At 32.6% G+C, this 13,933-nt stretch overlaps 1 protein-coding gene across 1 annotated transcript; it reads left to right on the top strand.

Moving 5' to 3' along the window:
• Positions 1-1,771: 1,771 nt before the first annotated feature.
• LOC111401902 (patellin-3-like) lies at positions 1,772-6,046 on the top strand. The gene is made up of 4 exons (XM_023029877.1): positions 1,772-3,096; positions 3,271-3,395; positions 3,504-3,645; positions 5,429-6,046. Exons 1-4 carry the CDS (start codon positions 1,846-1,848, stop codon positions 5,675-5,677), a joined length of 1,767 nt encoding a protein of 588 aa, XP_022885645.1. The 5' UTR covers positions 1,772-1,845; the 3' UTR covers positions 5,678-6,046.
• The last annotated feature ends 7,887 nt before the right edge of the window (positions 6,047-13,933 follow it).

Genomic DNA, 13,933 nt, shown 5'->3' with positions numbered 1-13,933 from the left:
AACTCGAGCACTTTGTGAAGAACGGTTAACTCGGATGTCAAACATTTTCGGACAAAGTGGCATTTTCCATCTCCCTATTCGACCTTGGATGTGAAAGTAAGTAGATGGGAAGAAAAAAGTAATATAATATAAGTGGAAAAGATCAGTGCGAAAGTAATAAATTCGATAAAAAGCCACTAACCATGTCAGGCAGTTTTTAGAGCCTTAAAAAAAAGTTCCATCATTTCGGACATCTTTGTTCAGTCGATCGACTCCTCAAGAGGGTAATCGGTCAGTTGTCATCAATTTGTGATTCTTATTCGATTGGAGCTTCATTTATTTTCTATGTAATATTAGATCATGGTTCAGATGGTTTGAAGAAAATATATTTAACTCGAATTGTGAGAAAAAATCGCTGACCCTATCATTGATACTCTTGACTAAGAATTTTGGTGTAGGGATTTGATGAAACCATTTGTGACCAATTTGTAATGTATCTGAGTTAGCTATTTTATATTTTTATTTATCACCTCAAAAATGTATGGAATAATTTATCGTGAAATGATGAAAATAAAATAACCTTTCCCCAACGGGTAGAGACAAGTTGGGGCCTTCACGCTAAAAATCTGCTGGAAAGGAAATTTTAAATTTAAATTTTCAGAAATTGAAAAGACAGCTAAGAAAGATCAGCCCTGCTATAGCAACAGGGTTGGGGACACGCAATTGGGACAGGAGCCACCTCGGCCCTTGATCTATATTTTGATCGAAAGGCCCGGTTGCTTTAACATAAATCAAGAAAGATTACCTAACGGCTTAGGATTGCTTTGCCACATGAAAATGTGAAGGCCGATGGTCCCACATACCACGTGCATACAATTATGACCTCATTTGTCATTCATTATTTGAAAAATTAAGAGTTATGAATAATATTTTTTAAATAATGCTTAATTAAAAAATAAAGAAATTTTATTGGTTCGTGTGTAGAAATATTATTGTGCGAATGTATCATGGAGAATGATATCGTAACAAATAATTTAGAATTTTATATATATATATATAATTTTTTTTTAAAATAAAGGATGTAATATATAGACGTTGATAGGAATTAGTTTATTGAATCATTGAAAAGTACTCCAAAATCGTATGTGCCCATAGTTTTAAAATTTTAAGCCCACCTAATTTATATTACCAAAATTTCAATCCCCTAATGATGATGATACCAAGGCTATTGAGTAATGGCCAAAATTATTTACATTAATTAATCATACCAAGGTAGCCCCGGACATCTTCTTTTGATTAATGTTTGAACTTTTAGAAGAACGAAAATTTATATCAATGTAACTTGGCCAATAAAGAAAAAATTAGCTTTTTCTTCGTTACGAAATACTTCATTAAACACGAGAAGTAATGAATCTTAAAACAAAATTCAATATAAAATCATCCTTTCACAATATGTTGAAGAAAAAGCAAAAATAAGTTATTTAAAGTTACTTTTTACATACTTTATTAGTATAAGTTTAGCCAAACATACACATTCATGAACAGAAATTCTCTTAAAATTTACGGGGAAGGCGCCGCAAAAACTCGGCCGTTGAAGAAGACAAAATACATGCCCTGAATGACCAGTGAAACGCATGTATAGTAAAATATATGGAAAATGCTAAATTATAGGAAAGAGTGCATCTATCGGTTTGAATGAATAGGTTGTCGTGGACCCCATTGATAACTAGCTGGCAAAACAGACTGTTACACCCACAACCCCTTATTCTTGTAGCCCACTTCGGCACTTCCTATATTAATCCCCACTCTCTGCTTTAATTAATTGTCAAAAATCTAATTTCTTGTTTATTCTTGAATTGTATAATCATGGCTGAAGAAACCAAGAAATCTGTTGCTGTTGCCGTGGCTGCGAGTGAAGAGGTTGTGGTAACTGATGTGCCGGTGCCTGGGAAACCCACGGAGAAGGAGGCGCCACCACAGCCGGAGGAGGAGTGTGAGGTAGAAAAGGCTGAGAAACCGGCGGCGGAAGAGGTCGTTAAAGGTGGTGCTGTTGAAGAGAACAAAATAACTGAATCGGCTTCGTTTAAAGAGGAAAGCAACAAGGTCGATGATCTGATTGACCCCCAGAAGAAGGCGTTGGATGAATTCAAATTGTTGGTTCAAGAAGCACTTAAAAAGCATGAATTCACTGCTTCGCCTCCGCCGCCTTTGGCGAAGGAGGAAGAAAAGAAACCTGAAGAACCGAAAGCTGAAGAGAAGAAGGAAGAAAAAGAACCAAAACCTGAAGAGAAAAAAGATGAAGAAGAATCAAAACCTGAGGATAAAAAAGAATCGTGTGAGGCTCTTTCTGAAGTTCCACCGCCGCCAGAACCAGAGGTCTCGGCGGAGAAAGAGAAGGAAGAGAAACCCACTCCACCGGCTAAGGCGGCAGAGCCATCAGAATCTGTTGTTGAAAAAATTGAAGAAAAAGTTGCAGCTGCTGTTGAAGAAATAAAAGAAACTATAGTTCATGAAGTTCCACCGCCACCAGCAGAGGAGTTTACCCCTGCCCCGATGGAGAAGGAAGCAGTGAAAGAAACAGCACCGCCGCCGCCGCCACCGGAGGAGGTTTCCATCTGGGGAATCCCACTTTTGGTCGACGAAAGAAGCGATGCAATTCTCCTCAAATTCCTCAGAGCCAGGGATTTCAAGGTCAAAGAAGCCTTCTCGATGCTGAAAAGTGTTGTAGCCTGGAGAAAAGAATTCAAGATTGATGAACTCTTGGAAGAAGAAACCATTTGTGAGGGGATTGAAAAGGTTGTGTATATGCATGGAGTGGATAAAGAAGGACACCCCGTTTGTTATAACGCATACGGAGAATTCCAGGACAAGGATTTGTATAACAACACATTTGCTGATGCTGAGAAACGAGCCAAGTTTTTAAGATGGAGGATTCAGTTTCTGGAGAAAAGTATAAGGAAGCTTGATTTTAGCCCAGAAGGTGTTTGCACAATTGTCCAAGTGAATGATCTGAAGAATTCCCCTGGACTTTTCTTATTCAAGAAAGAACTCCGCCAGGCCACCAACCAGGCCCTCCAGTTGCTCCAAGACAATTATCCTGAATTTGTTGCCAAACAGGTATAAACTTTACGCCTATAATCCATTTGGTTCTTGTCTTGCCACCATGCATCTATGAAAATCTTTCACTTGTTACCTAAAAAGTTGTACGTGAAGGCTGTGCTGCAGAGTAAATTTAGATGAATAAATATTATCTTCTTTAACAGTTTGATTTGTGTGTTGGTGGTGAACTAGGTTTTCATCAATGTTCCATGGTGGTATGTGGCTTACAACAGGATGATCAGTCCGTTCTTCACTGAAAGGACCAAAAGCAAGTTCGTATTTGCAGGCCCGACTAAGACTGCAGAAACCCTCTTCAAGTTTGTTCTTTGATACTATTTTCATTTGATAAATAATCGCCTATTTTCTCTTTTTGTACAAGTTTATGTGATTTTAACACATCTATTTTTGGACTCTCAAATTATCAGATACATAGCACCTGAGCAAGTACCAGTTCAATATGGAGGCCTCAGCCGGGAGGGTGAACGGGAATTCACAACGGCTGATCCTGCAACTGAGGAATTCATCAAGCCAGCATGCAAGCACACTATTGAACTGCCAATTCCTGAGGTGAGCAAGTCTATGAAAATATTGAGTATTGCAACCCGCTATATATGGCCTTTGGAGATAATTGTGATGTCTAAATCGTATTATAGGCAAGAGTATTTTTAACAGTCAAGATTGTGATTAATATACTTGGAATTGGCAAATGATCCCATTTTTCCAAGTAAACACTATCTTATTATAAAAACTTGTGGGCGATGCCTTTGTGTTCTTGGTTAATAGTCCAGATTGTGATTAACAAAGTCATATGGGCAAGTGATTTGGATTTGGCAGGTGATCCCATTTTTCTAAGTTTTTACTATCTTATGATAAAAACTTGTGGCAAGGCCTTTGAGCTCTTGTGGTTTTTGGGCAAATTCCATCTCTATGGAGTCACGCACATTTTTATTATCTTTTTGAGGTTTAGGGATTATTTTAGTAGTAGGGCCAGTTTGATAGCATGGAATTTCATTTCCATGGAACTTCAATTCCTTCTTTTCCCTTTTTTAGTTGTTTGATAGCATTTTAAATTCTATGGAAATCAATTCTTGCTTTTGTTAAAAGTTATATGGTGAGAATTGGAAATCCAGGCACTCTAGCAAGTTTTATATTTTTTTTGGAATTTTTTATTTTTTATTTTTGGTTGGTAATAGAAACAAATTCTAAGAATTATTATAAAAAAATATTTTCATTTAATTGACAATTTCTATGTAAAACAAAGCCAAACAAACATTCAAAGATAGATGATTTTCTTGAGACTTTGTTTTACATGAAAATTGTCAATTAAATGGATGAAATTTACTGGTATTGGAAATGAAATTTGTTTCCATTGCAAAAAAAAAAAAAAAAATAGAAACAAATTCTAAGAATTATTATAAAAAAATATTTTCATTTAATTGACAATTTCTATGTAAAACAAAGCCAAACAAACATTCAAAGATAGATGATTTTCTTGAGAATTTGTTTTAAATGAAAATTTTCAATTAAATGGATGAAATTTACTGGTTTTGGAAATAAAATTTGTTTCCATTGCAAAAAAAAAAAAAAAAATACTTTTATTTTAACATTTTCCACGTGGAAAATTATACCAATCAAACACAATAATTTACATTTCCCAGGAAAATAATTCTAGGCAATTCAATTCCCTGAAATTCGTTTTATAGGCAATTTAATTCTATCTTTACAATCAAACGAACCCATAGTGTGGTAATGTTTACATTTCCCTCTTGCACTAGGATTTTTGTTCTGGTAATTTTCAGATTTTCCTTTTGTTTATTTTGGTTGTATTGTATAACTAGGATCATTATGAGCAATCATTGACCTTAAAAATTCCTAGAGTCTTTTTAAACACTTTGGCCTGCGACTTCATCTGAATCTGGATCTTTTCTATAAATTGGGATTGGCCACTTCATCAGTGGTTGTGAATGATTAATTTTTTCAATCTTTTAGACCTTGGTCTCAGCTTTGGGGGCGCTGGGGTTTCCTTTTCGTCAACCGATTCGGTTTACTGGCAAAGTCATTAAACTTAGTCATTTCGATCAACGCGGCTGCAAGTGGACTGGGTTTATGTGTTTAAATTGACTATGACCAAGGCTACTTCAATCCAAATTCTGATCATCCTTTGTGAATCCATGCGTTTTTTTGTGTTAATATCCTTGTCTTCATGATTGAATCAATAGAAACTAGAATATTGGTTGTGAATTATGGGTTTTCACTTGTTCATACACACTGCCGTGCGTCAGTAATCCTATTAGTAACCATCCATTTTCATTTTTGAATGCTGATTTTCGAAATTTTGTTGGATTGGCAGGCATGCCAATTGGCTTGGGAGGTGAGAGTGGTAGGCTGGGACATTTCCTATGGAGCTGAGTTTGTACCCAGTGCTGAGGGTGGATACACTTGGATTGTACAGAAATCGAGGAAGATCGGGCATTCCGATGAGCCAATAATCTGCTGCAGCTTCAAATCCGGTGAACCTGGCAAGATTGTGCTCACACTGGATAACCAAACTTCAAAGAAGAAGAAGCTCATCTACAGGTCCAAGATTAAGTCTGATTGAAATTCATGAATATAATGCAGTAAAATGAGAAGGATTCCTTTTGTTCGATTCATATATATATTCTTTGGTTTTGAGTTATAATGTCTTGGGGAGAAATATTTGAATATTTGTTCTCATTTTTCTTTATTTAAAGTTTCTGTGTTTGATTGTATTAAGTAAATGCAAGGATAGAAGAAACTGTTTACAGCATGTTTGCAACACAATAGTAGACAAGAATGAACGGGATTTTCACTTATTTGATACTGTCCAGCACAGTCTACATGCCGCTAGATCTGTATACAGGGGATTGGTTTCTGTAAAATTTATGTAAATTTGAAAATTTGCTTATTTATCATGGATGATGATATTAAATGGATTATTTTTAAACTTTTGTCATTTTGCTTATAGATTTTGTTCATTCAAATGAACTGGCTTTTCATTACATAAAATGACAAACTGTCAAATTCTTGTTTATAGAAAGTTTGATTTGCCAGAATAAGCAGGTACAAGACCAGATCAAGCTCATTTCTTGCTTTTGTCTTTGCTTGTTTACATCTTTTACCAAGAAGCAAAACATAATAATAATCACTTCCATGGTATGTATTGTTGTCTGACTCTTATTTCTAGCCAATAATTGCAATATTAGATCCAAACCTACTATTTCATTAGCACCTTTGAAGGTATCCAAGTTGGTTCCTACTTTAAAGTTGCACATTGAGTCACCAATGAAGATATCTGAACAAATTCCTCTTAAATTATTTTATGGTATCGCGTGTCTAAATTTATGAATTCCTAAATAACTTTTCCAAAAATGACTGTCAGTACGTAACGAGGGAGTATTTCGAGATGATTACCTGAACTGCTTTTTAATGGGTCATCCAAGTTCAATAGCTCCATTGAGTCATTGTGTCTAACATAATAAATAAATTCATATCAATATTTTTACTCCTTAAATTAACTAATTTGATGAAGTGACTAAATTAATGCATAAACTTGGCCACCCAAAAGTTTCATCGATTTCTAGAAAGTAGTCTATTAAGCCCTTTTGAAGGGTAAAAATCTTAAAATGTACAAATGGTGAAAAATGCAATGATTCTGGCAAAGCACTTTGTATAAAAAAAGAGAGAGCAATGTATTATTTATATATCAAGCTGCTTTTTTTTTTTTTTTTTTTTGCACAGAGTCATCTATGGATTATTTGATTTTTCTTTTAGAAATGGCTTTATTTTATGAAAATACCAGGTTGTCTTAAAGTCAGGTTTTTTAATCATTAATCGCACCAACTTTAATCGATAAAATTGTTTAATTATTTTGGATAAAGTGGCTTGGCAAGATTATACAATATTCGATCTTTTAGAATCTATACACACAGAAGGATGGATAGAATGAAGTGATCGCTAACGTTAGGATCTCACGTCATTTAAATATGAAAATAATTAATGAGTAAGATTTCAAGTTATTTAAAAAAATTGACTTCTAAGATGGAATTTCAAGATTTCTATGTGATAATGGAGTTTAAAATATTTAAATAATGAATTCGATTTATATGAAGCTCAATTTCAATTTCAAAATTAGTATTCTCAAATGAATCATCGTCTTGCAAGCATGTGTTAATGTCAAATTCTTGCATCACACATCATAAAGATTTAATGTCCCTCTCTTTAAAATGTCAAAGTTTTGTAATTTTACCTACAATTCAGCTCAAAGAGAATTAAAAAAGTGAAGGTTCTTGATTGACATTGGATGTCTACTGACTCAAAAACAAACAAAAACGTGTGTTCAATTTATTAAACTAGACGAGGAGAATTGAATAATATTAAAAAAAATACCCAATACGATCATTCGAGATGAGCAAGAATTGGCATTGGATTCCCTCCCCTTTATAGGGCTTGACCCCCTCCGAATAATCAGAAAAAGGGTTAAAGAAAGAGGTCCTAGTAAACCGTCGTAAAATAGTGAACAATGTAAAATCAATTTTTACTATTTATATGTCACGATCCCCTACAAGTGAGCAGAAGAAGAGAGGAAAAAAGAAGTCCCGGTGAACCATCATGTTAATGTACAAGCGTAAGAAATTTAAAGGAAAAATCAAATTTTACTAATTGCACCATCTAATCACATCATACAAAACATACTATTCACGAGCTTAAAGTAGAAGTGAATAAGCATAGCAGCCTCAACGGCTAGGTGCCACTCTCTTTGAGTTTCAACGTAAATGCATTCTTATGGTTTGAATCATGAAGAGGAATATGACATAACAAAAGCAATCATAGTGTTTGTATTGACATAATTAATGGTTTTACATGAAAATCCAAACACATGAATAAAAGTTTTGTATCACCAATTTGAAAGGCCCAAAAAAAAAAAAAATTAAATTTAAATAGAACTTTCAAGAATTAACACTTTTCACTTGCTTGTGGTACAATACAAATTTGAATTAATCGTCTCGAGTTCAATTTTCTTATAGATATATGACAACAATAAACGAATTTGTGTTTTGTAAATTAATAGAATCAATTGCGTTAACATTTTTACTCTGTTCATTTCATTTCCACATTTGTTGGTAGCTAGGCTATTTTTTATTTTTTATTTTAAAAAAAAAATCTCAAACATTATGGTCATCCTTTATGTCGTGAGTTTAGGTTTGTAAATGATGTGCAAGAGTTGTATGACTAATACAATCGTTGAAGATTTGTGTCAAATTGATTATCCAAAATATTATGCGAACAAACACATGAAATTTTATTAATAAAAGATGAATCTAATTAACATAATTAGAAAAAATAGTGAGTCAAAGAAGACTATTCCTATTTCATGAGTTCAAGTTAAATTCATAAATTGATACTCATAATATTTCACCTAAACACATATTAGATAACGTAACTTCTTGGATTCCTCTTCTTTTCAAGTCATTAAAATTCCTTGTCATCATTTATTGATTTGGACTTTGTTACTAAGAAACCTAACTTGATTTGACATGTGATGTTGAAAAGGAAAAGGAAAAGAAAAAAAAATGTATGAACAGAAGAACAAAAAAAAAATGTAAATAGATAAATTGGAGAAATATATAGTCCAAAGAAGAATTTCTATATCAGCAGGGAATAAAATTAGAATTATCTAGTCACGGGAAAATTCAAGTTACATGTTTGTTCAAGACTAAATTATATTGTTAAAGAATAAGATTTATAGACTAATTTAACTTCACTTAAAGGAGCATTTTAGTCATTGTTCGAACTTTTCGTAATTTGGGACTCTTCAAGTTCAACCTTCAAATTTTATAACAAGTCTTGAAAACAAATTCTATCTGATTTGATCGTGAAGGAACATCATATAACTCTCAAGTTAAACACTATACCAAGGATATAGAGCACGTCTTATTTAGCTTAAAATGAATAAAATGCACTTTAAGATGAAAGAATGCAAAGTATGTGTGAACTCTAAACCCTAAACCCATTTTGTCAAAAAAAAATTAACGGAGACTCAAGAATATGATTATATACTAATAGAAGACAATAATGGCTTGTGTAGTGAAGCGATTTAGACCGTACTATACAAGAAAAACGAGTTAATATTTTATTAATAATCATGTCCAATCATATCTTAGTAAACATATACATCATAAATTTGAGATATATAAATATTTTCTAATTCTTAAACATGTCTTCGAGGATTTGAATAACTGCACATAGGCACAAAAACTCAGTAGAACAATAGTACGACGAGCAAAAAAAGAAAAAAATTAAATTTGATGGAATAAGTTCTTGTTTGAGCTCCATTCTTTTCATAAAAATGTATAATTAAAAAATAAGAAAAAAATTTATATTTGCATGTAAATATTATTTTAAAAAATATATATATAATTGAAATGATATAAATCGTGTAGTTTTTTTCAAGGGATTTCAAATCGGGCATAAAACAATATCCATGTAAACATCATGCATGTAACTTTGTCCCTCAGGGAAAATGACTAGTAGCTGCAAATGATGCATTAACAATATGTGGTACAGTGGAAATTTGGTTTGAATTTGGAGCAATTCCTGGCAAAACTGCATGTGTTGGTTGGCTTGTCTCTTCTGCATTGCACATGTTGTCCTGACCATTTGGACACATTTGTAGGCCTGTCACGCAATACCCTAGTTGCATGTTAGACCCATCACAATTCTTGATCAAGCAAGAAGATTTGATTGAAGCTTGCATCATATGAAAATTACATAAATAACCTTTAAGGGTTTTGATATATTTATAATATTTGTTTTGGATAATAAATTCTTTCTACAAAGCAAAGACGATACATATAGTATCTTTTTGCTCTAAGAATCATTGTGAAGAGAATAAAGTGGACCACTAAGTAGCAGACTAGTTCATTTTGGAAAATGTAGCGAATCACTTTAACGTTGAATCAAGAATTTAGAAGAAACTCTGAAACTCAACATAATACGTTAGAGATTAGTTCAACGGTTACGCACATCAAAATCGACCTTATACCAATTTGCTTAAATCGACTTGCCTAACATCTATAACCACGGGGTATGGTGTCTCCTCCTTAAATTAAGAAAACTATGATAAACTAACACATAATGCTTCCTTTATTTTGAACTGGTAAAGCAAAGCAATGAAACAGGACTAACACATGGGGAAGATATGCCACTTATCTGTTATAATCAAGAGTTTATAATTGAAAGCTCACCACCTTGTTTACATTCATTGAATCCAGTTTGGATAGAAATTTATGTATAATCATGAGTTCGAGTCAATTATATGAACTATTCACTTTTTGTATTGTGGGTCGATTATATGTTAATCGTCAAGTTTGTTAAGTTGTAGAGCTTAATTATTGTTGTTTCACGGAGCCAATATGTAGTATAGAAATTTGTGTCCTCTTAAATTTCAATTTTTCCTCATTTATCTTAAAAATTGGAAGCCATCATTAGACTTTTAAATACTTCTTGCCTTCCGACGGATTTAGGAGCAATTCAAGACGTTTGCCTATTCTCCAAATCATTTTATCAATTATTACACCCTTCCTCGTCCCTTGGTGGTCATCTATTAAGCCCTTGTTTGAGCCCAATTTTATTTTATTATTTTTTTTTTTTGGGGAGGAATGAACTTTGGAATGGTGTATTGATGAGAAATGTATGGTTAGAAAATAAGGAAAAATTTTGGATTCGCGTGTAATATTATTTTATTAAAAAATGTGTTGTTGAAATAATGTCAAACACTGTTTAAAAATATATTTTTGTGGAAAGAATGTGACTCAAACAGGGGCTAAATATTTCCTTGTTTGATTCTCATAGGGATGACAACAATGCGATACCCATGGAGACCCATCCCGAATGGAGTGGAGATTACCCAATAGCTGGTATGAGGTGGATACAGGAATCATAGTTTCCACCCCACTATCCATCTCGTTTAAAGTTAATTTCAAATTTAACTTTGTTATCAAAAGAAAATACACACACACACTCTAACTAAAGACATAAAAAATATAAAATAAAATAAATAAAAATAAGCAGGGCAATAAATGGGGCAGGGGACCTCCCCCGCCTGCACCAAACCTGCCCCGCTTTAACCGAGTATGGAGACAAGAGAATGTGACAAAAATACCCGATGAAACAAGGGTAGAAATCGTTGACATGTCACATACCAGCCTCGTCGCCTCTCATGAGGCTATGGCATCTTAAAATGTTGCTTTACTTCAAAAAATTTAATGGATACCCAAGCTATTATTCTTCACTATCAATTTAGCTTACAATGAGTTTGGAAGCCCACGACCAAACTAGCACTGGAATATACTAAATCATTTAGAATTTAAATTCATTCACTTCGTGGATAAGGTAATTTCAATTCGGCTTCACAGGAGCTAGATGTCATCGTATAATTTTGTAAATTCATGAGTTGAAAATATGTGCGCTGGTAAACCACTGACACTCATGTTTCCACCGATTCTACGATAAAGATTAACAAAAGACAATGATTTCTCCAAACTCACCGCTTATCGCAAACATAGTCACGGGCCAATCACAACTACACTAACAGCAATTGCCTTCAAAAACACACAACTTCAGTAATTTCTGAGCCCCATCTATGGGCAACATTATCTTCTACTCCTAGCAATAGAACTATTGGCAGTGCGATAAGATGGATTTTTATTTTTATTTTTTAAATCTACTGTTTGGAAGGTTGAAAACCCAACTAAAATTGATGCATTTATGAAGTTCGTTTCATTGCGAATGGGATTATTACTTTATTACTCTTCTTAAAATTCAGGTAATACTCAATCTTCCTCGCCAAATATGATATTAGGCCCCGTTTGATTGCACGAAATTTTCCATGGAACTTGGAATTCGAATTCCAACTTCCACTTTTGGCCTGTTTGATTGACAAAATTTTCCAGGGAATTGATTTTCCATGAATTTCTAGGTACAACACCTTAAAGCGTGATTTTCCACCTTTTTTTTCCTAGGGGATAGGTGGTTTTTGGTTTTCCACCTTTTTTTTTTATTTTTTTTTGCTTTTTTTTATTTTTTTTAATTGTTGGCAATGGGAACAAATTTTAGGAATAATTGTAAAAGAGGATATCCCTGAAATTGACAATTTCCACGTAAAACAAAGTCAAACGAACATCAAAAAATACTTTTACTTCAACATTTTCCACGTGAAAAATTTATACAATCAAACACAATAATTTACAATTTCCATGAAAACAATTTCTAGGTAATTCAATTCCTTGGAATTCATTTTCTTTCCATGTAATTTTCCTACTTGTAATCAAACGCACCCTTAGTGTCTGCACATCTCTAGGAATATTGAAAGTCAATCACTCATTATCCACAAGCATCATAAATATCTACTTAGAGTGTCGAGTCTCTCGATATCTAATTTAGTTCCCATTTGTTTCAGTTAAAAAAGTTGATTAAAATTTAAGTGAAAGTCAATACTTAATTTTAGTCAATGGAATTCACATTTTTTCAATTATATATTTCATTAACTTTAATAAAATCTATTAAAATTCTGATTTTTATCTAAATCAAAAAGGATAGATTGAGCTAAGTACGGCCTGAAGCTAAAAAAATTTGATTAATACATTTAGCATCTTTGACTTTTCCTTCATCCGTATTTGATACGGTAAAGTGGAACATTATTTTCTCATTGTTAAGCACGTACGCATGCATAATTGCTTTCTTAATTAATATTACCTTTGATTAATGTGAATTTATCAATTATATTAATTAAAAACCTATTCATCTACAATACAGGAGCGCCCCCTGTTTTCTAGATTTTTTATTTTATTTTTATTTTTTTTCAAGCTGTTTTAATAAAATATTTATATAGCTTACTATGACATCTGATTCGAAAAAGGAAAATTCTACTTGTACATAATTATTATATATAATAGTGTCTATAATGTGATGTGATAATCATTCGGTTGTTGATGTACAAGGGTGAGATTTGAATTAAAGGTTGGATCCAATACTACGTGTAATTATGGACACTATTATGTAGACAATTATATACATGTAACACTTTTCTTCGAAAAATATCATCATATTCTATATTTGATTATACGAATGAGATAATCCAAATTGAATAAATAAAATTTAAATAATATTGACATCTTAAAATGCGATTGACATTCGATTATTAAATTCAATTCCATCAATCATATTTGGCTTGTTATTTTTTTTTTCTCATCATTTAAAGTTTTTCAATCGAAAAGATGCACTACAAATTTCACAGTAAATAATTCAACAAAATTCTTGCTAGTCATCAACGTGAACGAAAAATGATATTTTGTGTCACTTTTTAATTTAAATTTATTATTTTTTTCGAATTTATGCAACTTTTTTTAATACCTTTTCAATTTTTAGGCTGTGTTCCTAAAATGAAGTTACGTTCCGTGTTTAGTTAATATAAGGGTTCGTTTCATTGTAAAAATGAAATTTAGCTAGAACGAAAATAAATTTCAGGAAATTGAATTTCATAGAATTTGTTTTACTGGGAGTTGTCAATTAAAAGTGTTTGATTTGTATAATTTTTTATCTGAAAAATGTTAAATTTTGTATTTTTTGATGTTCGTTTGTCATTGTTTTTCATGAAAAATATCAATTAAAGGGATATAATTTATTACAATTGTGGATATAATTTGTTTTCATTGAAAAAAAAAAAAAAAGGTGGAAAACATTTTCTCACCAATACCAATGGAAAACAACTTCCTTAAAAACCAAGAATTTGGGTCATGTGAGGGGGGGGGGGGGGGGGGGGGAAAAAATTTTTATG

This window comes from Olea europaea, chromosome 10 (genome assembly GCF_002742605.1).
Source record: "Olea europaea var. sylvestris chromosome 10, O_europaea_v1, whole genome shotgun sequence".
In the NCBI taxonomy this organism is placed as follows: domain Eukaryota; kingdom Viridiplantae; phylum Streptophyta; class Magnoliopsida; order Lamiales; family Oleaceae; genus Olea; species Olea europaea.
The sequence above is the reverse complement of the archived record's forward strand: the minus strand, read 5'-3'. Positions and strand labels throughout refer to the sequence as shown.

What these genes read in the sequence shown, in the direction of transcription:
- LOC111401902 (XM_023029877.1), top strand. Translation starts at nt 1,846, where the DNA reads ATGGCTGAAGAAACCAAGAAATCTGTTGCTGTTGCCGTGGCTGCGAGT. An exon ending in ACTGCAGAAACCCTCTTCAA is followed by an intron (nt 3,396 to 3,503) that starts GTTTGTTCTTTG and finishes TCAAATTATCAG; the next exon opens with ATACATAGCACCTGAGCAAG. An exon ending in TTGAACTGCCAATTCCTGAG is followed by an intron (nt 3,646 to 5,428) that starts GTGAGCAAGTCT and finishes TTGGATTGGCAG; the next exon opens with GCATGCCAATTGGCTTGGGA.